Here is a 24706-nt window from a genome sequence, read left to right as displayed (position 1 = left end):
ATTAATATATACTATATTAATATAGTCTTTACAAAGCTGTAGTATTAATGTATATTATGTTATTATAGTATTTACACAGCTGTAGTATTAATATATTATACTATTATAGTATTTACAGAAATGTAGTATTAATATATATATTATATTACTATAGTCTTTACACAGCTGTAGTATTAATTTGTATTATGTTATTGTAATCCTTACACAACCGATAGCTTGACTCTGATATCTCCTCTCCTCTCCTCTCCTCTCCTCTCCTCTCTCTCCTCTCCTCTCCTCTCCTCTCCTCTCCGCTCTCTCTCATCTCATCTCATCTCATCTCATCTCATCTCATCTCATCTCATCTCATCTCATCTCATCTCATCTCATCTCATCTCATCTCATCTCCTCTCCTCTCCTCTCCTCTCCTCTCCTCTCCTCTCCTCTCCTCCTCCAGACTATAGGCCTATGAACTCCAGTCAAGAATCAGCCTCCGGTCCCAGGACCCAGACTGGGAAAACAGCTGCTGGAAGGACTGGGAAGGCTGGGAAAGCCGTAAAGAGTGGGAATACTGTGAAGTCGGCTAGATTTGGGAAAACAGAGAATGCCTGGAGTGTTGTTGTGAAGAATCGTGTTCCCAGAGCAGCAACCTCCCGAGCTGAGAGGATCTGGCCAGGGGGAGTCATACCTTACATCATAGGAGGAAACTTCACTGGTGAGTATATATGATGGATCTGGCCAGGAGGACTCATACCTTACCTCATAGGAGGAAACTAGACTGGTGAGTATGTATGATGGATCTGGCCAGGAGGACTCATACCTTACCTCATAGGAGGAAACTACACTGGTCAGTATGTATGATGGATCTGGCCAGGAGGACTCATACCTTACCTCATAGGAGGAAACTACACTGGTCAGTATGTATGATGGATCTGGCCAGGAGGACTCATACCTTACCTCATAGGAGGAAACTACACTGGTCAGTATGTATGATGGATCTGGCCAGGAGGACTCATACCTTACCTCATAGGAGGAAACTAGACTGGTCAGTATGTATGATGGATCTGGCCAGGAGGACTCATACCTTACCTCATAGGAGGAAACTACACTGGTCAGTATGTATGATGGATCTGGCCAGGAGGACTCATACCTTACCTCATAGGAGGAAACTACACTGGTCAGTATGTATGATGGATCTGGCCAGGAGGACTCATACCTTACCTCATAGGAGGAAACTAGACTGGTCAGTATGTATGATGGATCTGGCCAGGAGGACTCATACCTTACCTCATAGGAGGAAACTACACTGGTCAGTATGTATGATGGTATGATGGATCTGGCCAGGAGGACTCATACCTTACCTCATAGGAGGAAACTAGACTGGTCAGTATGTATGATGGATCTGGCCAGGAGGACTCATACCTTACCTCATAGGAGGAAACTAGACTGGTCAGTATGTATGATGGATCTGGCCAGGAGGACTCATACCTTACCTCATAGGAGGAAACTAGACTGGTGAGTATGTATGATGGATCTGGCCAGGAGGACTCATACCTTACCTCATAGGAGGAAACTACACTGGTCAGTATGTATGATGGATCTGGCCAGGAGGACTCATACCTTACCTCATAGGAGGAAACTACACCTAGGAGGAAACTACACTGGTCAGTATGTATGATGGATCTGGCCAGGAGGACTCATACCTTACCTCATAGGAGGAAACTACACTGGTCAGTATGTATGATGGATCTGGCCAGGAGGACTCATACCTTACCTCATAGGAGGAAACTACACTGGTCAGTATGTATGATGGATCTGGCCAGGAGGACTCATACCTTACCTCATAGGAGGAAACTACACTGGTCAGTATGTATGATGGATCTGGCCAGGAGGACTCATACCTTACCTCATAGGAGGAAACTACACTGGTCAGTATGTATGATGGATCTGGCCAGGAGGACTCATACCTTACCTCATAGGAGGAAACTACACTGGTCAGTATGTATGATGGATCTGGCCAGGAGGACTCATACCTTACCTCATAGGAGGAAACTACACTGGTCAGTATGTATGATGGATCTGGCCAGGAGGACTCATACCTTACCTCATAGGAGGAAACTACACTGGTCAGTATGTATGATGGATCTGGCCAGGAGGACTCATACCTTACCTCATAGGAGGAAACTACACTGGTCAGTATGTATGATGGATCTGGCCAGGAGGACTCATACCTTACCTCATAGGAGGAAACTACACTGGTCAGTATGTATGATGGATCTGGCCAGGAGGACTCATACCTTACCTCATAGGAGGAAACTACACTGGTCAGTATGTATGATGGATCTGGCCAGGAGGACTCATACCTTACCTCATAGGAGGAAACTACACTGGTCAGTATGTATGATGGATCTGGCCAGGAGGACTCATACCTTACCTCATAGGAGGAAACTACACTGGTCAGTATGTATGATGGATCTGGCCAGGAGGACTCATACCTTACCTCATAGGAGGAAACTACACTGGTCAGTATGTATGATGGATCTGGCCAGGAGGACTCATACCTTACCTCATAGGAGGAAACTACACTGGTCAGTATGTATGATGGATCTGGCCAGGAGGACTCATACCTTACCTCATAGGAGGAAACTACACTGGTCAGTATGTATGATGGATCTGGCCACTTTATAACATGTGTGTATGTGTGTGTGTATGTAACTGTGTGTGTGTGTGTGTGTAACTGTGTGTGTATAACAGTGTGTGTATAACAGTGTGTGTACCTCATAGTGAAGTGAAACAGTGTATGTACACTGTGTCAGTGTGTGTGTGTGGATCTGGTGTGGTGGTGTGTGTGTGTTGTGTGTGTGTGTGTGTGTGTGTGTGTGTGGTGTGTGTGTATGATGGATCTGGCCAGGTGTGTGTAACAGTGTGTGTCATATGTATGTGTCATGTGTGAAGTGACTGTGTATGTAACTGTGTGTGTGTGTGTAACAGTGTGTGTGTGTGTATAACAGTGTGTGTGTGTGTGTGTGTGTGTGTAACATGTGTGTGTGTGTGTGTGTGTGTGTGTGTGTGTGTGTGTGTGTGTGTGTGACCTGTGTGTGTGTGTGTGTGTGTGTGTGTGTATAACAGTGTGTGTATAACAGTGTGTGTGTAACAGTGTGTGTGTGTAACAGTGTGTGTGTAACAGTGTGTGTATAACAGTGTGTGTGTAACAGTGTGTGTGTGTGTGTGTGTGTGTGTGTGTGTGTGTGTGTGTGTGTGTGTGTAACAGTGTGTGTGTGTGTGTGTGTGTGTGTGTGTGTGTGTGTGTGTGTGTGTGTGTGTGTGTGTGTGTGTGTGTGTGTTTCTGTGTGTGTGTGTGTGTATAACAGTGTGTGTTTCTGTGTGTTCCAGGCAGTCAAAGAGCGATGTTCAAGCAGGCGATGCGTCACTGGGAGAAACTGACCTGCGTGACCTTCATAGAGAAGACTGAAGAAGAGAGTTACATCGTCTTCACTTACAGACCCTGTGGGTGAGGAGGGGGGAGAGGGAGGGAGGGGTGGAGGGAAGAAGAGAGTTACATCGTCTTCAGACCCTGTGGGTGAGGAGGGGGAGAGGGAGGGAGGGGAGGGAGGGGGGAGAGGGAGGGAGGGAGGGGAGAAGGGAGGGGAGAAACTGACCTGCGTGACCTTCATAGAGAAGACTGAAGAAGAGAGTTACATCGTCTTCACTTACAGACCCTGTGGGTGAGGAGGGGGAAGAGGGGAAGGGAGGAGGAGAGGAGGGAGGAGGAGAGGAGGAGGGAGAGAGGAGGGAGGAGAAACTGGAGAGGGAGGGAGGGAGAGGGGAGGGAGAGGGAGGGAGGGAGGGAGGGAGAGGGAGGGAGGGGAGAACTGACCTGCGTGACCTTCATAGAGAAGACTGAAGAAGAGAGTTACATCGTCTTCACTTACAGACCCTGTGGGTGAGGAGGGGGAGAGAGGGAGGGAGGGAGGGAGGGGAGAGGGAGGGGAGGGGGAGAGGGAGGGAGGGAGAGGGAGGGAGGGAGAGAAACTGACCTGCGTGACCTTCATAGAGAAGACTGAAGAAGAGAGTTACATCGTCTTCACTTACAGACCCTGTGGGTGAGGAGGGGGGAGGAGGGAGGGAGGGAGGGAGGGAGGGAGGGAGAGGGAGGGAGGGGGGGAGGGAGGGAGGGAGGGGAGAGGGAGGGAGGGGAGAAACTGACCTGCGTGACCTTCATAGAGAAGACTGAAGAAGAGAGTTACATCGTCTTCACTTACAGACCCTGTGGGTGAGGAGGGGGAGAGGGGAGGGGAGGGAGGGAGGGGGAGAGGGGAGAGGGAGGGAGGGGAGAAACTGACCTGCGTGACCTTCATAGAGAAGACTGAAGAAGAGAGTTACATCGTCTTCACTTACAGACCCTGTGGGTGAGGAGGGGGAGAGGGGGAGGGAGGGAGGGAGGGAGGGGGGAGAGGGGAGGGAGGGAGGGGGAGGGAGGGAGGGAGGGAGGGAGGGAGGGAGGGAGGGAGGGAGGGAGGGAGAAACTGACCTGCGTGACCTTCATAGAGAAGACTGAAGAAGAGAGTTACATCGACCTTCAGGAGGGACAGACCCTGTGGGAGGAGGAGGGGGGAGAGGGGAGGGGGGGGAGGGGGAGGGAGAGAGGGAGAGAGGGAGGGAGGGGAGAAACTGACCTGGTGAGGGACTGAAGAGGGAGGGACCCTGAGGGGAGGGAGGGAGGGAGGGGAGGGAGGGGAGGGAGGGAGGGGGGAGGGAGGGAGGGAGGGAGGGAGGGAGGGGTGAGGGAGGGAGGGAGGGAGGGAGGGAGGGAGGAGGGAGGGGGAGGGAGGGTTGTGAAGGAGGGGTAGAGAGGGAGATATAGCAGGATGGTGTTAGGTATTGGTGTTAGGTATTGGCATTGTCCCACTCACTTTCTCATTGTGTGTGTGTGTGTGTGTGTGTGTGTGTGTGTGTGTGTGTGTGTGTGTGTGTGTGTGTGTGTGTGTGTGTGTGTGTGTGTGAGTGTGTGTGTGTGTGTGTGTGTGTGTGTGTGTGTGTGTGTGTGTGTGTGTGTGTGTGAGAATGTGTGTGTGTGTGTGTGTGTGCGTGTGTGTGTGTGTGTGTGAACAGAAGTTTCCCTGATGACCATGTCACAGCAAGAGACGACACGGTCACTCAACAATGGGCCCCTTCCTTTCCTTCCTGCCCCCCCCACTGGGAGGCTTTAGTCTCCCACCGTTCCATCTAGCTAAGGGGGCTTGGTGCTTATGTACAGATGCAGGATCGTAATTTGATTCAGTTTGGAGAAGAATCCTGCAGCAACAGGAAATTAAAGGACATTTTTTTGTTGGGGCGAATCAAGTATGACATTTTAAAGTGTAAATTACAAACTTTAGAAGACTTTATAAAACTTTTATTACACTAGACGTTTGCATTTCCTGCTCGGGCAAGGATATTCTCAGACACAAAAGAGTGATCCAATTAAGATCCTACATCTGTACTGTGTACTAATCGTACTTCATACTATTAAAGAGTGATCAAATTAACTGACCCTGTAAAACAACACCTATCATACTACTATGACTGACCCTGTAAAACAACACCTATCACACTACTATGACTGACCCTGTAAAACAACACCTATCACACTACTATGACTGACCCTGTAAAACAACACCTATCATACTACTATGACTGACCCTGTAAAACAACACCTATCATACTACTATGACTGACCCTGTAAAACAACACCTATCATACTACTATGACTGACCCTGTACAACAACACCTATCGTACTACTATGACTGACCCTGTAAAACAACACCTATCATACTACTATGACTGACCCTGTAACAGAGTGAGTACGGTAGTGTAGTAAACAGAGTGAGTACGGTAGTGTAGTAAACAGAGTGAGTACTGTAGTGTACTAAACAGAGTGAGTACGATAGTGTAGTAAACAGAGTGAGTACTGTAGTGTAGTAAACAGAAGACTGTAGTGTAGTAAACAGAGTGAGTATGGTAGTGTAGGAAACAGAGTGAGTATGGTAGTGTAGTAAACAGAGTGAGGGACTGTAGTGTAGTAAACAGAGTGAGTACTGTAGTGTAGTAAACAGAGTGAGTACTGTAGTGTAGTAAACAGAGTGAGTACTGTAGTGTAGTAAACAGAGTGAGTACTGTAGTGTACTAAACAGAGTGAGTACGGTAGTGTACTAAACAGAGTGAGTATGGTAGTGTAGTAAACAGAGTGAGTATGGCAGTGTAGTAAACAGAGTGAGTACTGTAGTGTAGTAAACAGAGTGAGTACGGTAGTGTACTAAACAGAGTGAGTATGGTAGTGTAGTAAACAGAGTGAGTATGGTAGTGTAGTAAACAGAGTGAGTACGGTAGTGTAGTAAACAGAGTGAGTACTGTAGTGTAGTAAACAGAGTGAGTACGGTAGTGTAGTAAACAGAGTGAGTACGGTAGTGTATTAAACAGAGTGAGTACAGTAGTGTACTAAACAGAGTGAGTACAGTAGTGTAGTAAACAGAGTGAGTACTGTAGTGTACTAAACAGAGTGAGTACGGTAGTGTATTAAACAGAGTGAGTACTGTAGTGTATTAAACAGAGTGAGTACAGTAGTGTACTAAACATAGTGAGTATGGTAGTGTAGTAAACAGAGTGAGTACGGTAGTGTATTAAACATAGTGAGTACGGTAGTGTATTAAACAGAGTGAGTACTGTAGTGTACTAAACAGAGTGAGTACGGTAGTGTATTAAACAGAGTGAGTACAGTAGTGTAGTAAACAGAGTGAGTACGGTAGTGTATTAAACAGAGTGAGTACAGTAGTGTACTAAACAGAGTGAGTACAGTAGTGTAGTAAACAGAGTGAGTACTGTAGTGTACTAAACATAGTGAGTATGGTAGTGTAGTAAACAGAGTGAGTACTGTATTGTATTAAACAGAGTGAGTACAGTAGTGTACTAAACAGAGTGAGTACAGTAGTGTAGTAAACAGAGTGAGTACTGTAGTGTACTAAACATAGTGAGTATGGTAGTGTAGTAAACAGAGTGAGTACGGTAGTGTATTAAACAGAGTGAGTACAGTAGTGTACTAAACAGAGTGAGTACGGTAGTGTAGTAAACAGAGTGAGTACAGTAGTGTAGTAAACATAGTGAGTATGGTAGTGTAGTAAACAGAGTGAGTACAGTAGTGTACTAAACAGAGTGAGTACAGTAGTGTAGTAAACAGAGTGAGTACTGTAGTGTACTAAACAGAGTGAGTATGGTAGTGTAGTAAACAGAGTGAGTATGGTAGTGTACTAAACAGAGTGAGTACGGTAGTGTAGTAAACAGAGTGAGTAGTGTAGTAAACAGAGTGAGTATGGTAGTGTAGTAAACAGAGTGAGTACGGTAGTGTAGTAAACAGAGTGAGTACGGTAGTGTATTAAACAGAGTGAGTACTGTAGTGTAGTAAACAGAGTGAGTACGGTAGTGTATTAAACAGAGTGAGTAGTGTAGTAAACAGAGTGAGTACTGTAGTGTAGTAAACATAGTGAGTATGGTAGTGTACTAAACAGAGTGAGTACGGTAGTGTAGTAAACAGAGTGAGTACTGTAGTGTACTAAACAGAGTGAGTACAGTAGTGTAGTAAACAGAGTGAGTACTGTAGTGTACTAAACAGAGTGAGTACAGTAGTGTAGTAAACAGAGTGAGTACTGTAGTGTACTAAACAGAGTGAGTACAGTAGTGTAGTAAACAGAGTGAGTACTGTAGTGTAGTAAACAGAGTGAGTATGGTAGTGTATTAAACAGAGTGAGTAGTGTACTAAACAGAGTGAGTACAGTAGTGTAGTAAACAGAGTGAGTACAGTAGTGTAGTAAACAGAGTGAGTATAGTAGTGTAGTAAACAGAGTGAGTACGGTAGTGTAGTAAACAGAGTGAGTACTGTAGTGTAGTAAACAGAGTGAGTACGGTAGTGTAGTAAACAGAGTGAGTACGGTAGTGTAGTAAACAGAGTGAGTACTGTAGTGTAGTAAACAGAGTGAGTACTGTAGTGTAGTAAACAGAGTGAGTACGGTAGTGTAGTAAACAGAGTGAGTACTGTAGTGTAGTAAACAGAGTGAGTACTGTAGTGTAGTAAACAGAGTGAGTACTGTAGTGTACTAAACAGAGTGAGTACATAGTGTAGTAAACAGAGTGAGTACTGTAGTGTAGTAAACAGAGTGAGTATGGTAGTGTACTAAACAGAGTGAGTATGGTAGTGTAGTAAACAGAGTGAGTACGGTAGTGGAGTAAACATAGTGAGTACGGTAGTGTATTAAACAGAGTGAGTACGGTAGTGGAGTAAACATAGTGAGTACTGTAGTGTAGTAAACATAGTGAGTACGGTAGTGTAGTAAACAGAGTGAGTACGGTAGTGTGAGTACTGTAGTGTATTAAACATAGTGAGTACGGTAGTGTATTAAACAGAGTGAGTACGGTAGTGGAGTAAACATAGTGAGTACTGTAGTGTAGTAAACAGAGTGAGTACGGTAGTGTACTAAACAGAGTGAGTACAGTAGTGTAGTAAACAGAGTGAGTACGGTAGTGTAGTAAACAGAGTGAGTACGGTAGTGTAGAGAGTAGTGTAGTAAACAGAGTGAGTACTGTAGTGTAGTAAACATAGTGAGTATGGTAGTGTAGTAAACAGAGTGAGTACTGTAGTGTAGGGAGTGAGTACAGTAGTGTAGTAAACAGAGTGAGTACAGTAGTGTAGTAAACAGAGTGAGTAGTGTACTAAACATAGTAGTGTAGTAAACAGAGTGAGTACGGTAGTGTATTAAACAGAGTGAGTACAGTAGTGTACTAAACAGAGTGAGTATGGTAGTGTAGAGAGTGAGTACAGTAGTGTAGTAAACAGAGTGAGTATGGTAGTGTAGTAAACAGAGTGAGTACTGTAGTGTACTAAACAGAGTGAGTACAGTAGTGTAGTAAACAGAGTGAGTACAGTAGTGTATTAAACAGAATGAGTATGGTAGTGTACTAAACAGAGTGAGTACGGTAGTGTACTAAACAGAGTGAGTACAGTAGTGTAGTAAACAGAGTGAGTACAGTAGTGTATTAAACAGAGTGAGTATGGTAGTGTATTAAACAGAGTGAGTACTGTAGTGTATTAAACAGAGTGAGTACGGTAGTGTAGTAAACAGAGTGAGTACAGTAGTGTAGTAAACAGAGTGAGTATGGTAGTGTAGTAAACAGAGTGAGTACGGTAGTGTAGTAAACAGAGTGAGTACTGTAGTGTAGTAAACAGAGTGAGTACGGTAGTGTAGTAAACAGAGTGAGTACTGTAGTGTAGTAAACAGAGTGAGTACTGTAGTGTAGTAAACAGAGTGAGTACTGTAGTGTAGTAAACAGAGTGAGTACTGTAGTGTAGTAAACAGAGTGAGTACTGTAGTGTAGTAAACAGAGTGAGTACTGTAGTGTAGTAAACAGAGTGAGTACTGTAGTGTAGTAAACAGAGTGAGTACGGTAGTGTAGTAAACAGAGTGAGTACTGTAGTGTAGTAAACAGAGTGAGTATGGTAGTGTAGTAAACAGAGTGAGTATGGTAGTGTAGTAAACAGAGTGAGTACGGTAGTGTAGTAAACAGAGTGAGTACGGTAGTGTAGTAAACAGAGTGAGTACGGTAGTGTAGTAAACAGAGTGAGTACGGTAGTGTAGTAAACAGAGTGAGTACGGTAGTGTAGTAAACAGAGTGAGTACGGTAGTGTGAGTACTGTAGTGTAAAACAGAGTGAGTACGGTAGTGTAGTAAACAGAGTGAACGGTAGTGTAGTAAACATAGTGAGTACTGTAGTGTAGTAAACAGAGTGAGTACGGTAGTGTACTAAACAGAGTGAGTACAGTAGTGTAGTAAACAGAGTGAGTACGGTAGTGTAGTAAACAGAGTGAGTAGGTAGTGTATTAAACAGAGTGAGTAGTGTGTAGTAAACAGAGTGAGTACTGTAGTGTAGTAAACATAGTGAGTACTGGTAGTGTAGTAAACAGAGTGAGTACTGTAGTGTACTAAACAGAGTGAGTACAGTAGTGTAGTAAACAGAGTGAGTACAGTAGTGTAGTAAACAGAGTGAGTACTGTAGTGTACTAAACATAGTGAGTATGGTAGTGTAGTAAACAGAGTGAGTACGGTAGTGTATTAAACAGAGTGAGTACAGTAGTGTACTAAACAGAGTGAGTACGGTAGTGTAGTAAACAGAGTGAGTACAGTAGTGTAGTAAACATAGTGAGTATGGTAGTGTAGTAAACAGAGTGAGTACAGTAGTGTACTAAACAGAGTGAGTACAGTAGTGTAGTAAACAGAGTGAGTACTGTAGTGTACTAAACATAGTGAGTATGGTAGTGTACTAAACAGAGTGAGTACGGTAGTGTACTAAACAGAGTGAGTACAGTAGTGTAGTAAACAGAGTGAGTACTGTAGTGTAGTAAACAGAGTGAGTATGGTAGTGTAGTAAACAGAGTGAGTACTGTAGTGTAGTAAACAGAGTGAGTATGGTAGTGTATTAAACAGAGTGAGTACTGTAGTGTAGTAAACAGAGTGAGTACGGTAGTGTATTAAACAGAGTGAGTAGTGTAGTAAACAGAGTGAGTACTGTAGTGTAGTAAACATAGTGAGTATGGTAGTGTACTAAACAGAGTGAGTACGGTAGTGTAGTAAACAGAGTGAGTACTGTAGTGTACTAAACAGAGTGAGTACAGTAGTGTAGTAAACAGAGTGAGTACTGTAGTGTACTAAACAGAGTGAGTACAGTAGTGTAGTAAACAGAGTGAGTACTGTAGTGTACTAAACAGAGTGAGTACAGTAGTGGTAAACAGAGAGAGTATGGTAGTGTAGTAAACAGAGTGAGTATGGTAGTGTAGTAAACAGAGTGAGTAGTGTAGTAAACAGAGTGAGTACTGTAGTGTAGTAAACAGAGTGAGTACAGTAGTGTAGTAAACAGAGTGAGTATAGTAGTGTAGTAAACAGAGTGAGTACGGTAGTGTAGTAAACAGAGTGAGTACTGTAGTGTAGTAAACAGAGTGAGTACGGTAGTGTAGTAAACAGAGTGAGTACGGTAGTGTAGTAAACAGAGTGAGTACTGTAGTGTAGTAAACAGAGTGAGTACTGTAGTGTAGTAAACAGAGTGAGTACGGTAGTGTAGTAAACAGAGTGAGTACTGTAGTGTAGTAAACAGTGTGAGTACTGTAGTGTAGTAAACAGAGTGAGTACTGTAGTGTAGTAAACAGAGTGAGTACGGTAGTGTAGTAAACAGAGTGAGTACTGTAGTGTAGTAAACAGAGTGAGTATGGTAGTGTACTAAACAGAGTGAGTATGGTAGTGTAGTAAACAGAGTGAGTACGGTAGTGGAGTAAACATAGTGAGTACGGTAGTGTATTAAACAGAGTGAGTACGGTAGTGGAGTAAACATAGTGAGTACTGTAGTGTAGTAAACATAGTGAGTACGGTAGTGTAGTAAACAGAGTGAGTACGGTAGTGTGAGTACTGTAGTGTATTAAACATAGTGAGTACGGTAGTGTATTAAACAGAGTGAGTACGGTAGTGTAGTAAACAGAGTGAGTACTGTAGTGTAGTAAACAGAGTGAGTACTGTAGTGTACTAAACAGAGTGAGTAGTGTAGTAAACAGAGTGAGTATAGTAGTGTAGTAAACAGAGTGAGTACGGTAGTGTAGTAAACAGAGTGAGTACTGTAGTGTAGTAAACAGAGTGAGTACGGTAGTGTAGTAAACAGAGTGAGTACGGTAGTGTAGTAAACAGAGTGAGTACTGTAGTGTAGTAAACAGAGTGAGTACTGTAGTGTAGTAAACAGAGTGAGTACGGTAGTGTAGTAAACAGAGTGAGTACTGTAGTGTAGTAAACAGAGTGAGTACTGTAGTGTAGTAAACAGAGTGAGTACTGTAGTGTAGTAAACAGAGTGAGTATGGTAGTGTAGTAAACAGAGTGAGTACTGTAGTGTAGTAAACAGAGTGAGTACGGTAGTGTACTAAACAGAGTGAGTACGGTAGTGTAGTAAACAGAGTGAGTACGGTAGTGTAGTAAACAGAGTGAGTACGGTAGTGTAGTAAACAGAGTGAGTAGTGTAGTAAACATAGTGAGTACTGTAGTGTAGTAAACAGAGTGAGTACGGTAGTGTAGTAAACAGAGTGAGTACGGTAGTGTAGTGAGTGAGTACTGTAGTGTATTAAACAGAGTGAGTACGTAGTGTATTAAACAGAGTGAGTACAGTAGTGTAGTAAACAGAGTGAGTACTGTAGTGTAGTAAACAGAGTGAGTACGGTAGTGTACTAAACAGAGTGAGTACAGTAGTGTAGTAAACAGAGTGAGTACGGTGTAAAACAGAGTGAGTACGGTAGTGTATTAAACAGAGTGAGTAGTGTAGTAAACAGAGTGAGTACTGTAGTGTAGTAAACATAGTGAGTACTGGTAGTGTAGTAAACAGAGTGAGTATGGTAGTGTAGTAAACAGAGTGAGTACAGTAGTGTATAAACAGAGTGAGTACAGTAGTGTAGTAAACAGAGTGAGTACTGTAGTGTACTAAACAGAGTGAGTACAGTAAACAGAGTGAGTACTGTAGTGTATTAAACAGAGTGAGTACGGTAGTGTAGTAAACAGAGTGAGTAGTGTACTAAACAGAGTGAGTACAGTAGTGTAGTAAACAGAGTGAATATAGTAGTGTATTAAACAGAGTGAGTAGTGTACTAAACAGAGTGAGTACAGTAGTGTAGTAAACAGAGTGAGTACAGTAGTGTAGTAAACAGAGTGAATACAGTAGTGTAGTAAACAGAGTGAGTATGGTAGTGTATTAAACAGAGTGAGTACGGTAGTGTAGTAAACAGAGTGAGTACTGTAGTGTACTAAACAGAGTGAGTACAGTAGTGTAGTAAACAGAGTGAGTACTGTAGTGTAGTAAACAGAGTGAGTATGGTAGTGTATTAAACAGAGTGTAAAACAGAGTGAGTACAGTAGTGTAGTAAACAGAGTGAGTACTGTAGTGTAGTAAACAGAGTGAGTACTGTAGTGTAGTAAACAGAGTGAGTACGGTAGTGTAGTAAACAGAGTGAGTACTGTAGTGTAGTAAACAGAGTGAGTACGGTAGTGTAGTAAACAGAGTGAGTACGGTAGTGTAGTAAACAGAGTGAGTACTGTAGTGTAGTAAACAGAGTGAGTACTGTAGTGTAGTAAACAGAGTGAGTACTGTAGTGTAGTAAACAGAGTGAGTACTGTAGTGTAGTAAACAGAGTGAGTACTGTAGTGTAGTAAACAGAGTGAGTACTGTAGTGTAGTAAACAGAGTGAGTATGGTAGTGTAGTAAACAGAGTGAGTACTGTAGTGTAGTAAACAGAGTGAGTACGGTAGTGTACTAAACAGAGTGAGTATGGTAGTGTAGTAAACAGAGTGAGTACGGTAGTGTAGTAAACAGAGTGAGTACGGTAGTGTAGTAAACAGAGTGAGTACGGTAGTGTAGTAAACAGAGTGAGTACGGTAGTGTATTAAACAGAGTGAGTACGGTAGTGTTGTAAACAGAGTGAGTACGGTAGTGTAGTAAACAGAGTGAGTACGGTAGTGTAGTAAACAGAGTGAGTACTGTAGTGTAGTAAACAGAGTGAGTACGGTAGTGTATTAAACAGAGTGAGTACGGTAGTGTATTTAACAGAGTGAAACAGTGTAGTAAACAGAGTGAGTACGGTAGTGTAGTAAACAGAGTGAGTGTAGTGTAGTAAACAGAGTGAGTACGGTAGTGTAGTAAACAGAGTGAGTACGGTAGTGTAGTAAACAGAGTGAGTACTGTAGTGTAGTAAACAGAGTGAGTAAACAGAGTGAGTACGGTAGTGTAGTAAACAGAGTGAGTACTGTAGTGTAGTAAACAGAGTGAGTACTGTAGTGTAGTAAACAGAGTGAGTACTGTAGTGTAGTAAACAGAGTGAGTATGGTAGTGTAGTAAACAGAGTGAGTACTGTAGTGTAGTAAACAGAGTGAGTATGGTAGTGTACTAAACAGAGTGAGTATGGTAGTGTAGTAAACAGAGTGAGTACTGGTAGTGTAGTAAACAGAGTGAGTACTGTAGTGTACGGTAGTGTAGTAAACAGAGTGAGTACGGTAGTGTAGTAAACAGAGTGAGTACGGTAGTGTAGTAAACAGAGTGAGTACGGTAGTGTATTAAACAGAGTGAGTACGGTAGTGTAGTAAACAGAGTGAGTACTGTAGTGTAGTAAACAGAGTGAGTACAGTAGTGTATTAAACAGTGAGTAGTGTAGTAAACAGAGTGAGTACAGTAGTGTAGTAAACAGAGTGAGTACAGTAGTGTAGTAAACAGAGTGAGTACTGTAGTGTAGTAAACAGAGTGAGTACGGTAGTGTATTAAACAGAGTGAGTGAGTACAGGTAGTGTAGTGTAAACAGAGTGAGTACTGTAGTGTAGTAAACAGAGTGAGTACTGTAGTGTAGTAAACAGAGTGAGTACGGTAGTGTAGTGAGTACTGTAGTGTAGTAAACAGAGTGAGTACGGTAGTGTAGTAAACAGAGTGAGTACTGTAGTGTACTAAACAGAGTGAGTACGGTAGTGTAGTAAACAGAGTGAGTACGGTAGTGTAGTAAACAGAGTGAGTATGGTAGTGTACTAAACAGAGTGAGTACAGTAGTGTATTAAACAGAATGAGTATGGTAGTGTAGTAAACAGAGTGAGTACGGTAGTGTACTAAACAGAGTGAGTACAGTAGTGTAGTAAACAGAGTGAGTACAGTAGTGTAGTAAACAGAGTGAGTACGGTAGTGTAGTAAACAGAGTGAGTACTGTAGTGTAGTAAACAGAGTGAGTACGGTAGTGTAGTAAACAGAGTGAGTACGGTAGTGTAGTAAACAGAGTGAGTACTGTAGTGTAGTAAACAGAGTGAGTACTGTAGTGTAGTAAACAGAGTGAGTACGGTAGTGTAGTAAACAGAGTGAGTACTGTAGTGTAGTAAACAGAGTGAGTACTGTAGTGTAGTAAACAGAGTGAGTACAGTAGTGTAGTAAACAGAGTGAGTATGGTAGTGTAGTAAACAGAGTGAGTACTGTAGTGTAGTAAACAGAGTGAGTATGGTAGTGTACTAAACAGAGTGAGTACGGTAGTGTAGTAAACAGAGTGAGTACGGTAGTGTAGTAAACAGAGTGAGTAAACAGAGTGAGTACGGTAGTGTAGTAAACAGAGTGAGTACGGTAGTGTAAAACAGAGTGAGTACGGTAGTGTAGTAAACAGAGTGAGTACGGTAGTGTAGTAAACAGTGAGTACTGTAGTGTAGTAAACAGAGTGAGTACGGTAGTGTAGTAAACAGAGTGAGTACGGTGTGTACTAAACAGAGTGAGTACAGTAGTGTAGTATACAGAGTGAGTATGGCAGTGTACTAAACAGAGTGAGTACGGTAGTGTACTAAACAGAGTGAGTACGGTAGTGTAGTAAACAGAGTGAGTAGTGTAGTAAACAGAGTGAGTATGGTAGTGTAGTAAACAGAGTGAGTACTGTAGTGTAGTAAACAGAGTGAGTACTGTAGTGTAGTAAACAGAGTGAGTACTGTAGTGTAGTAAACAGAGTGAGTACTGTAGTGTAGTAAACAGAGTGAGTACGGTAGTGTAGTAAACAGAGTGAGTACTGTAGTGTAGTAAACAGAGTGAGTACGGTAGTGTAGTAAACAGAGTGAGTACTGTAGTGTAGTAAACAGAGTGAGTACGGTAGTGTAGTAAACAGAGTGAGTACGGTAGTGTAGTAAACAGAGTGAGTATGGTAGTGTATTAAACAGAGTGAGTAATGTAGTGTAGTAAACAGAGTGAGTACAGGTAGTGTAGTAAACAGAGTGAGTACAGTAGTGTAGTAAACAGAGTGAGTATGGTAGTGTAGTAAACAGAGTGAGTAGTGTAGTAAACAGAGTGAGTACTGTAGTGTAGTAAACAGAGTGAGTACGGTAGTGTAGTAAACAGAGTGAGTACGGTAGTGTAGTAAACAGAGTGAGTACTGTAGTGTAGTAAACAGAGTGAGTACTGTAGTGTAGTAAACAGAGTGAGTACGGTAGTGTAGTAAACAGAGTGAGTACTGTAGTGTAGTAAACAGTGTGAGTACTGTAGTGTAGTAAACAGAGTGAGTACTGTAGTGTAGTAAACAGAGTGAGTATGGTAGTGTAGTAAACAGAGTGAGTACTGTAGTGTAGTAAACAGAGTGAGTATGGTAGTGTACTAAACAGAGTGAGTATGGTAGTGTAGTAAACAGAGTGAGTACGGTAGTGGAGTAAACATAGTGAGTACGGTAGTGTATTAAACAGAGTGAGTACGGTAGTGGAGTAAACATAGTGAGTACTGTAGTGTAGTAAACATAGTGAGTACGGTAGTGTAGTAAACAGAGTGAGTACGGTAGTGTGAGTACTGTAGTGTATTAAACATAGTGAGTACGGTAGTGTATTAAACAGAGTGAGTACGGTAGTGGAGTAAACATAGTGAGTACTGTAGTGTAGTAAACAGAGTGAGTACGGTAGTGTACTAAACAGAGTGAGTACAGTAGTGTAGTAAACAGAGTGAGTACGGTAGTGTAGTAAACAGAGTGAGTACGGTAGTGTATTAAACAGAGTGAGTAGTGTAGTAAACAGAGTGAGTACTGTAGTGTAGTAAACATAGTGAGTATGGTAGTGTAGTAAACAGAGTGAGTATGGTAGTGTAGTAAACAGAGTGAGTACTGTAGTGTACTAAACAGAGTGAGTACAGTAGTGTAGTAAACAGAGTGAGTACTGTAGTGTACTAAACAGAGTGAGTACAGTAGTGTAGTAAACAGAGTGAGTACTGTAGTGTAGTAAACAGAGTGAGTACGGTAGTGTAGTAAACAGAGTGAGTAGTGTACTAAACAGAGTGAGTACAGTAGTGTAGTAAACAGAGTGAATATAGTAGTGTATTAAACAGAGTGAGTAGTGTACTAAACAGAGTGAGTACAGTAGTGTAGTAAACAGAGTGAGTACAGTAGTGTAGTAAACAGAGTGAATATAGTAGTGTAGTAAACAGAGTGAGTATGGTAGTGTATTAAACAGAGTGAGTACGGTAGTGTAGTAAACAGAGTGAGTACTGTAGTGTATTAAACAGAGTGAGTACGGTAGTGTAGTAAACAGAGTGAGTACAGTAGTGTAGTAAACAGAGTGAGTACATTAGTGTAGTAAACATAGTGAGTACTGTAGTGTAGTAAACATAGTGAGTATGGTAGTGTAGTAAACAGAGTGAGTATGGTAGTGTAGTAAACAGAGTGAGTACTGTAGTGTACTAAACAGAGTGAGTACTGTAGTGTACTAAACAGAGTGAGTACAGTAGTGTAGTAAACAGAGTGAGTACTGTAGTGTACTAAACAGAGTGAGTACTGTAGTGTACTAAACAGAGTGAGTACAGTAGTGTAGTAAACAGAGTGAGTACGGTAGTGTAGTAAACATAGTGAGTATGGTAGTGTAGTAAACAGAGTGAGTACTGTAGTGTAGTAAACAGAGTGAGTACTGTAGTGTAGTAAACAGAGTGAGTACGGTAGTGTACTAAACAGAGTGAGTACGGTAGTGTACTAAACAGAGTGAGTACTGTAGTGTAGTAAACAGAGTGAGTACGGTAGTGTACTAAACAGAGTGAGTACGGTAGTGAACTAAACAGAGTGAGTACTGTAGTGTAGTAAACAGTGAGTATGGTAGTGTGAGTAGTAGTAAACAGAGTGAGTACGGTAGTGTAGTAAACAGAGTGAGTATGGTAGTGTAGTAAACAGAGTGAGTACTGTAGTGTAGTAAACAGAGTGAGTACTGTAGTGTAGTAAACAGAGTGAGTACTGTAGTGTAGTAAACAGAGTGAGTACTGTAGTGTAGTAAACAGAGTGAGTACTGTAGTGTAGTAAACAGAGTGAGTACGGTAGTGTAGTAAACAGAGTGAGTACGGTAGTGTAGTAAACAGAGTGAGTGTAGTAAACAGAGTGAGTACAGTAGTGTAGTAAACAGAGTGAGTACTGTAGTGTAAAACAGAGTGAGTACAGTAGTGTAGTAAACAGAGTGAGTACTGTAGTGTAGTAAACAGAGTGAGTACTGGTAGTGTAGTAAACAGAGTGAGTACAGTAGTGTAGTAAACAGAGTGAGTACAGTAGTGTAGTAAACAGAGTGAGTACTGTAGTGTATTAAACAGAGTGAGTAGTAAAACAGAGTGAGTACAGTAGTGTAGTAAACAGAGTGAGTACAGTAGTGTAGTAAACAGAGTGAATATAGTAGTGTAGTAAACAGAGTGAGTACGGTAGTGTAGTAAACAGAGTGAGTACGGTAGTGTAGTAAACAGAGTGAGTACGGTAGTGTAGTAAACAGAGTGAGTACTGTAGTGTAGTAAACAGAGTGAGTAGTGTAGTAAACAGAGTGAGTACGGTAGTGTAGTAAACAGAGTGAGTACGGTAGTGTAGTAAACAGAGTGAGTACGGTAGTGTAGTAAACAGAGTGAGTACGGTAGTGTAGTAAACAGAGTGAGTAGTGTAGTAAACAGAGTGAGTACTGTAGTGTAGTAAACAGAGTGAGTACGGTAGTGTAGTAAACAGAGTGAGTAGTGTAGTAAACAGAGTGAGTACTGTAGTGTAGTAAACAGAGTGAGTAGTGTAGTAAACAGAGTGAGTACTGTAGTGTAGTAAACAGAGTGAGTACTGTAGTGTAGTAAACAGAGTGAGTACTGTAGTGTAGTAAACAGAGTGAGTACTGTAGTGTAGTAAACAGAGTGAGTAGTGTAGTAAACAGAGTGAGTACTGTAGTGTAGTAAACAGGTTTCAAAACTAAAGGCTGGTTAATTCTCCGCCAATCGACTGTTGTCGCAGTGACATCATCAACATTCTATATGTCGTCCGACTTCAACCTTGTCTTTGTCGTTTATGAAAAAGTATAAACACAAAAAACGACATCAACAGCCTGGTGGTCCAACAGGATGTATTTTAACACCAATAATCCCGTTTAAACATTAATTTAGTCAATGTGACTCGTTTCAGGAAACTAGGCGAATGTCGCAGGTCACGACTTCACAGGACAGCTGTTTGAACCTAGTTGGTTTAGCCACAGAAAAAGTTAGCAACCTTCCCGCTAGCCATGATTGGCTGAGATAATGAGTGGGCTGGACATGCAGAGAGATTAGTTGTGATTGGTCTGCCATGTAGCACGCGTCATAGACGTTTGTTATTAAGGCGTGAAATGTGTTCCAATGCCTCTGAAGTAGTGACGCTGGACATAAGCCTAGTTTCCTGAAATGAGTCACGTGTGTGTGTGTGTGTGTGTGTGTGTGTGTGTGTGTGTGTGTGTGTGTGTGTGTGTGTGTGTGTGTGTGTGTGTGTGTGTGTGTGTGTGTGTGTGTGTGTGTGTGTGTGTGTGTGTGTGTGTGTGTGTGTGTGTGTGTGTGTGTGTGTGTGTATGGTCCTGTCAGAATGAGTGTGTGTGTGTTTGCTGTAAGTCTGTGTTTTGAATCAGGTTGAGTGTGCGTGTGTGTTTCCCCTCAGAGCCAGGCAGCTGACAGCTGTGATTCTGTCTCTCTGATTCTCTCTCTCTCTCTCTCTCTCTCTCTCTCTCTCTCTCTCTCTCTCTCTCTTCTCTCTCTCTCTCTCTCTCTCTCTCTCTCTCTCTCTTCTCTCTCTTCTCTCTCTCTCTCTCTCTCTTTGTCCCTCTTTCTATCTTTGTCTCTCTCTCTCTTTGTCCCTCTTTCTCTCTCTTTGTCTCTCTTGTCCCTCTTTCTCTCTTTGTCCCTCTTTCTATCTTTGTCCCTCTTTCTCTCTTTGTCCCTCTTTCTCTCTTTGTCCCTCTTTCTCTCTTTGTCCCTCTTTCTCTCTTTGTCCCTCTTTCTCTCTTTGTCCCTCTTTCTCTCTTTGTCCCTCTTTCTCTCTTTGTCCCTCTTTCTCTCTTTGTCCCTCTTTCTATCTTTGTCCCTCTTTCTCTCTTTGTCCCTCTTTCTCTCTTTGTCCCTCTTTCTCTCTTTGTCCCTCTTTCTCTCTTTGTCCCTCTTTCTCTCCCTGTCTTTGTCCCTCTTTCTCTCTTTGTCCCTCTTTCTCTCTTTGTCCCTCTTTCTCTCTTTGTCCCTCTTTCTCTCTTTGTCCCTCTTTCTCTCTTTGTCCCTCTTTCTATCTTTGTCCCTCTTTCTCTCTTTGTCCCTCTTTCTCTCTTTGTCCTCTCTTTGTCCCTCTTTCTATCTTTGTCCCTCTTTCTCTCTTTGTCCCTCTTTCTCTCTTTGTCCCTCTTTCTCTCTTTGTCCCTCTTTCTCTCTTTGTCCCTCTTTCTCCCTCTTTGTCCCTCTTTCTCTCTTTGTCCCTCTTTCTATCTTTGTCCCTCTTTCTCTCTTTGTCCCTCTTTCTCTCTTTGTCCCTCTTTCTCTCTTTGTCCCTCTTTCTCTCTTTGTCCCTCTTTCTCTCCTTTTTGTCCCTCTTTCTCTCTTTGTCCCTCTTTCTCTCTTTGTCCCTCTTTCTCTCTTTGTCCCTCTTTCTCTCTTTGTCTCTCTTTGTCCCTCTTTCTATCTTTGTCCCTCTTTCTCTCTTTGTCCCTCTTTCTCTCTTTGTCCCTCTTTCTCTCTTTGTCCCTCTTTCTATCTTTGTCCCTCTTTCTCTGTCTCTCTTTCTCTCTCTCTTTCTCTCTTTGTCCCTCTTTCTCTCTTTGTCCCTCTTTCTCTCTTTGTCCCTCTTTCTATCTGTTTGTCCCTCTTTCTCTCTTTGTCCCTCTTTCTCTCTTTGTCCCTCTTTCTATCTTTGTCCCTCTTTCTCTCTTTGTCCCTCTTTCTCTCTTTGTCCCTCTTTCTCTCCTTTTGTCCCTCTTTCTTGTCCCTCTTTGTCCCTCTTTGTCCCCCTCTTTCCTCTTTGTCCCTCTTTCTCTCTTTGTCCCTCTTTCTCTCTTTGTCCCTCTTTCTATCTTTGTCCCTCTTTCTCTCTTTGTCCCTCTTTCTACCTTTGTCCCTCTTTCTCTCTTTGTCCCTCTTTCTCTCTTTGTCCCTCTTTCTCTCTTTGTCCCTCTTTCTCTCTTTGTCCCTCTTTCTCTCTTTGTCCCTCTTTCTCTCTTTGTCCCTCTTTCTCTCTTTGTCCCTCTTTCTCTCTTTGTCCCTCTTTCTATCTTTGTCCCTCTTTCTCTCTTTGTCCCTCTTTCTCTCTTTGTCCCTCTTTCTCTCTGTCTTTGTCCCTCTTTCTCTCTTTGTCCCTCTTTCTATCTTTGTCCCTCTTTCTATCTTTGTCCCTCTTTCTCTCTTTGTCCCTCTTTCTCTCTTTGTCCCTCTTTCTATCTTTGTCCCTCTTTGTCTCTCTGTCCCTCTTTCTCTTTTGTCCTCTTTCTTCTTTGTCCCTCTTTCTCTCTTTGTCCCTCTTTCTCTCTTTGTCCCTCTTTCTCTCTTTGTCCCTCTTTCTCTCTTTGTCCCTCTTTCTCTCTTTGTCCCTCTTTCTATCTTTGTCCCTCTTTCTCTTTGTCCCTGTCTCTCTTTCCCTCTTTCTCTTTGTCCCTCTTTCTCTCTTTGTCCCTCTTTCTCTCTGTCTTTGTCCCTCTTTCTCTCTTTGTCCCTCTTTCTCTCTTTGTCCCTCTTTCTCTCTTTGTCCCTCTTTCTATCTTTGTCCCTCTTTCTCTCTTTGTCCCTCTTTCTATCTTTGTCCCTCTTTCTCTCCTTTGTCCCTCTTTCTCTCTTTGTCCCTCTTTCTCTTTGTCCCTCTTTTTCTATCTTTGTCCCTCTTTCTCTCTTTGTCCCTCTTTCTCTCTTTGTCCCTCTTTCTCTCTTTGTCCCTATTTCTCTCTTTGTCCCTCTTTCTCCCTCTGTCTTTGTCCCTCTTTCTCTCTTTGTCCCTCTTTCTATCTTTGTCCCTCTTTCTCTCTTTGTCCCTCTTTCTCTCTTTGTCCCTCTTTCTGTCTTTGTCCCTCTTTCTCTCTTTGTCCCTCTTTCTCTCCCTTTCTTTGTCCCTCTTTCTCTCTTTGTCCCTCTTTCTCTCTTTGTCCCTCTTTCTCTCTTTGTCCCTCTTTCTGTCTTTGTCTCTTTCTCTCTGTCCCTCTTTCTATCTTTGTCCCTCTTTCTCTCTTTGTCCCTCTTTCTCTCTTGTCCCTCTTTCTCTCTTTGTCCCTCTTTCTATCTTTGTCCCTCTTTCTCTGTCTTTGTCCCTCTTTCTCTCTTTGTCCCTCTTTCTCTCTTTGTCCCTCTTTCTCTCTTTGTCCCTCTTTCTGTGTCCCTCTCTGTGTGTCCCTCTTTCTCTCTTTGTCCCTCTTTCTATCTGTGTCCTCTTTCTATCTTTTGTCCCTCTTTCTTTTTGTCCCTCTTTCTCTCTTTGTCCCTCTTTCTCTCTTTGTCCCTCTTTCTCATTGTCCCTCTTTGTCCCTCTTTCTCTCTTTGTCCCTCTTTCTATCTTTGTCCCTCTTTCTCTCTTTGTCCCTCTTTCTCTCTTTGTCCCTCTTTCTCTCTTTGTCCCTCTTTCTATCTTTGTCCCTCTTTCTCTTGTCCCTCTTTCTCTCTCTTGTCCCTCTTTCTCTCTTTCCCTCTTTCTCTCTTTGTCCCTCTTTCTCTCTTTGTCCCTCTTTCTATCTTTGTCCCTCTTTCTCTCTTTGTCCCTCTTTCTCTCTTTGTCCCTCTTTCTCTCTTTGTCCCTCTTTCTCTCTTTGTCTTTGTCCCTCTTTCTCTCTTTGTCCCTCTTTCTCTCTTTGTCCCTCTTTCTCTCTTTGTCCCTCTTTCTCTCTTTGTCCCTCTTTCTATCTTTGTCCCTCTTTCTATCTTTGTCCCTCTTTCTCTCTTTGTCCCTCTTTCTCTCTTTGTCCCTCTTTCTCTCTTTCTCCCTCTTTCTCTCTTTGTCCCTCTTTCTCTCTTTGTCCCTCTCTATCTGTGTCCCTCTCTCTCTTTGTCCCTCTTTCTCTCTTTGTCCCTCTTTCTCTCTGTTGTCCCTCTTTTTCTCTTTGTCCCTCTTTATCTCTTTCTCTCTTTGTCCCTCTTTCTGTCTTTGTCCCTACCTTTCTGTCCCTCTATCTTTCTATCTGTTTTGTCCCTCTTTCTCTCTTTGTCCCTCTTTCTATCTTTGTCCCTCTTTCTATCTTTGTCCCTCTTTCTCTCTTTGTCTCTATCTTGTCCCTCTTTCTCTTTGTCCCTCTTTCTATTGTCCCTCTTTCTCTCTTTGTCTCTATCTTTCTCTCTTTGTCCCTCTTTCTATCTTTGTCCCTCTTTCTCTCTTTGTCCCTCTTTCTCTCTTTGTCCCTCTTTCTCTATCTGTGTGTCTCTATCTGTGTCCCTCTTTCTATCTTTGTCCCTCTTTCTCTCTTTGTCCCTCTTTCTATCTTTGTCCCTCTTTATCTTTGTCCCTCTTTCTATCTCTTGTCCCTCTTTCTCTCTTTGTCCCTCTTTCTCTATTGTCCCTCTTTCTATCTTTGTCCCTCTTTCTCCTCTTTGTCCCTCTTTCTCTCTTTGTCCCTCTTTCTATCTTTGTCCCTCTTTCTCTCTTTGTCCCTCTTTCTCTCTTTGTCCCTCTTTCTCTCTTTGTCCCTCTTTCTATCTTTGTCCCTCTTTCTCTATCTGTCCCTCTTTCTCTCTTTGTCCCTCTTTCTATCTTTGTCCCTCTTTCTCTTTGTCCCTCTTTCTCTCTTTGTCCCTCTTTCTCTCTTTGTCCCTCTTTCTCTCTGTCCCTCTTTCTCTCTCTTTGTCCCTCTTTCTCTCTTTGTCCCTCTTTCTCTATCTTTGTCTCTTTCTATCTTTGTCTCTCTTTCTATCTTTGTCCCTCTTTCTCTCTTTGTCCCTCTTTCTCTATCTCTTGTCCCTCTTTCTATCTTTGTCCCTCTTTCTCTCTTTGTCCCTCTTTCTTTTGTCCCTCTATCTCCCTGTCTCTTTCTCTCTTTGTCTCTCTTTCTCTATCTTTGTCCCTCTATCTTCTGTGTCCTTGTCTCTATCTTTGTCCCTCTTTCTTCTGTCCCTCTTTCTCTCTTTGTCCCTCTTTCTATCTTTGTCCCTCTTTCTCTCTCTGTCCCTCTTTCTCTCTTTGTCCCTCTTTCTCTCTTTGTCCCTCTTTCTATCTGTTGTCCCTCTTTCTCTCTGTGTCCCTCTTTCTCTCTTTGTCTATTTCTATCTGTGTCCCACTCTATCTTTGTCCCTCTTTCTCTCTTTGTCCCTCTTTCTCTCTTTGTCCCTCTTTCTCATCTGTGTTTGTCTATCTCTTCTATCTGTTGTCCCTCTTTCTATCTTTGTCCCTCTTTCTCTCTTGTCCCTCTTTCTCTTTGTCCCTCTTTCTATCTGTGTCCCTCTTTCTATCTTGTCCCTCTTTCTGTTTGTCCCTCTTTCTATCTTTGTCCCTCTTTCTATGTCCCTCTTTCTCTCTTTGTCCCTCTTTCTCCCTCTTTCTCTCTTTGTCCCTCTTTCTATCTTTGTCCCTCTCTATCTTTGTCCCTCTTTCTCTCTTTGTCCCTATCTTTCTATCTTTGTCCCTCTGTGTCTCTATCTTTGTCCCTCTTTCTCTCTGTGTCTCTATCTCTGTTTGTCCCTCTTTCTCTCTTTGTCCCTCTATCTGTGTGTCTTTGTCCCTCTTTCTCTCTTTGTCCCTCTTTCTATCTGTTGTCCTATCTTTCTCTCTTTGTCCCTCTTTCTATCTTTGTCCCTCTGTTCTCTCTATCTGTCCCTCTTTCTCTCTTTGTCTCTATGTTTCTCTCTATCTGTTGTCCCTCTATCTGTTGTCCCTCTTTCTCTCTTTGTCCCTCTATCTCTCTTTGTCCCTCTTTCTATCTGTGTCCCTCTTTCTCTGTCTTTGTCTCTCTTTCT

General features: G+C 42.5%; 1 protein-coding gene across 1 annotated transcript in view; it reads left to right on the top strand.

Annotated features, from left to right (window-relative positions):
* The first annotated feature begins 416 nt into the window (after nt 1-416).
* Nucleotides 417-24706, top strand: part of LOC127929324 (dorsal-ventral patterning tolloid-like protein 1) — a 98195-nt gene continuing 73905 nt past the window's right edge. The window contains exons 1-2 of the mRNA XM_052517294.1: nt 417-694; nt 3373-3486. Of these exons, the coding sequence (XP_052373254.1) occupies nt 448-694; nt 3373-3486 (361 nt within the window). The 5' untranslated portion in view covers nt 417-447. The remainder of the gene's footprint in view (nt 695-3372; nt 3487-24706) is intronic.

This window comes from Oncorhynchus keta, unplaced genomic scaffold, assembly GCF_023373465.1.
Source record: "Oncorhynchus keta strain PuntledgeMale-10-30-2019 unplaced genomic scaffold, Oket_V2 Un_scaffold_6470_pilon_pilon, whole genome shotgun sequence".
Classification (NCBI taxonomy): domain Eukaryota; kingdom Metazoa; phylum Chordata; class Actinopteri; order Salmoniformes; family Salmonidae; genus Oncorhynchus; species Oncorhynchus keta.
This window is presented reverse-complemented; position numbering and strand designations above follow the sequence as displayed.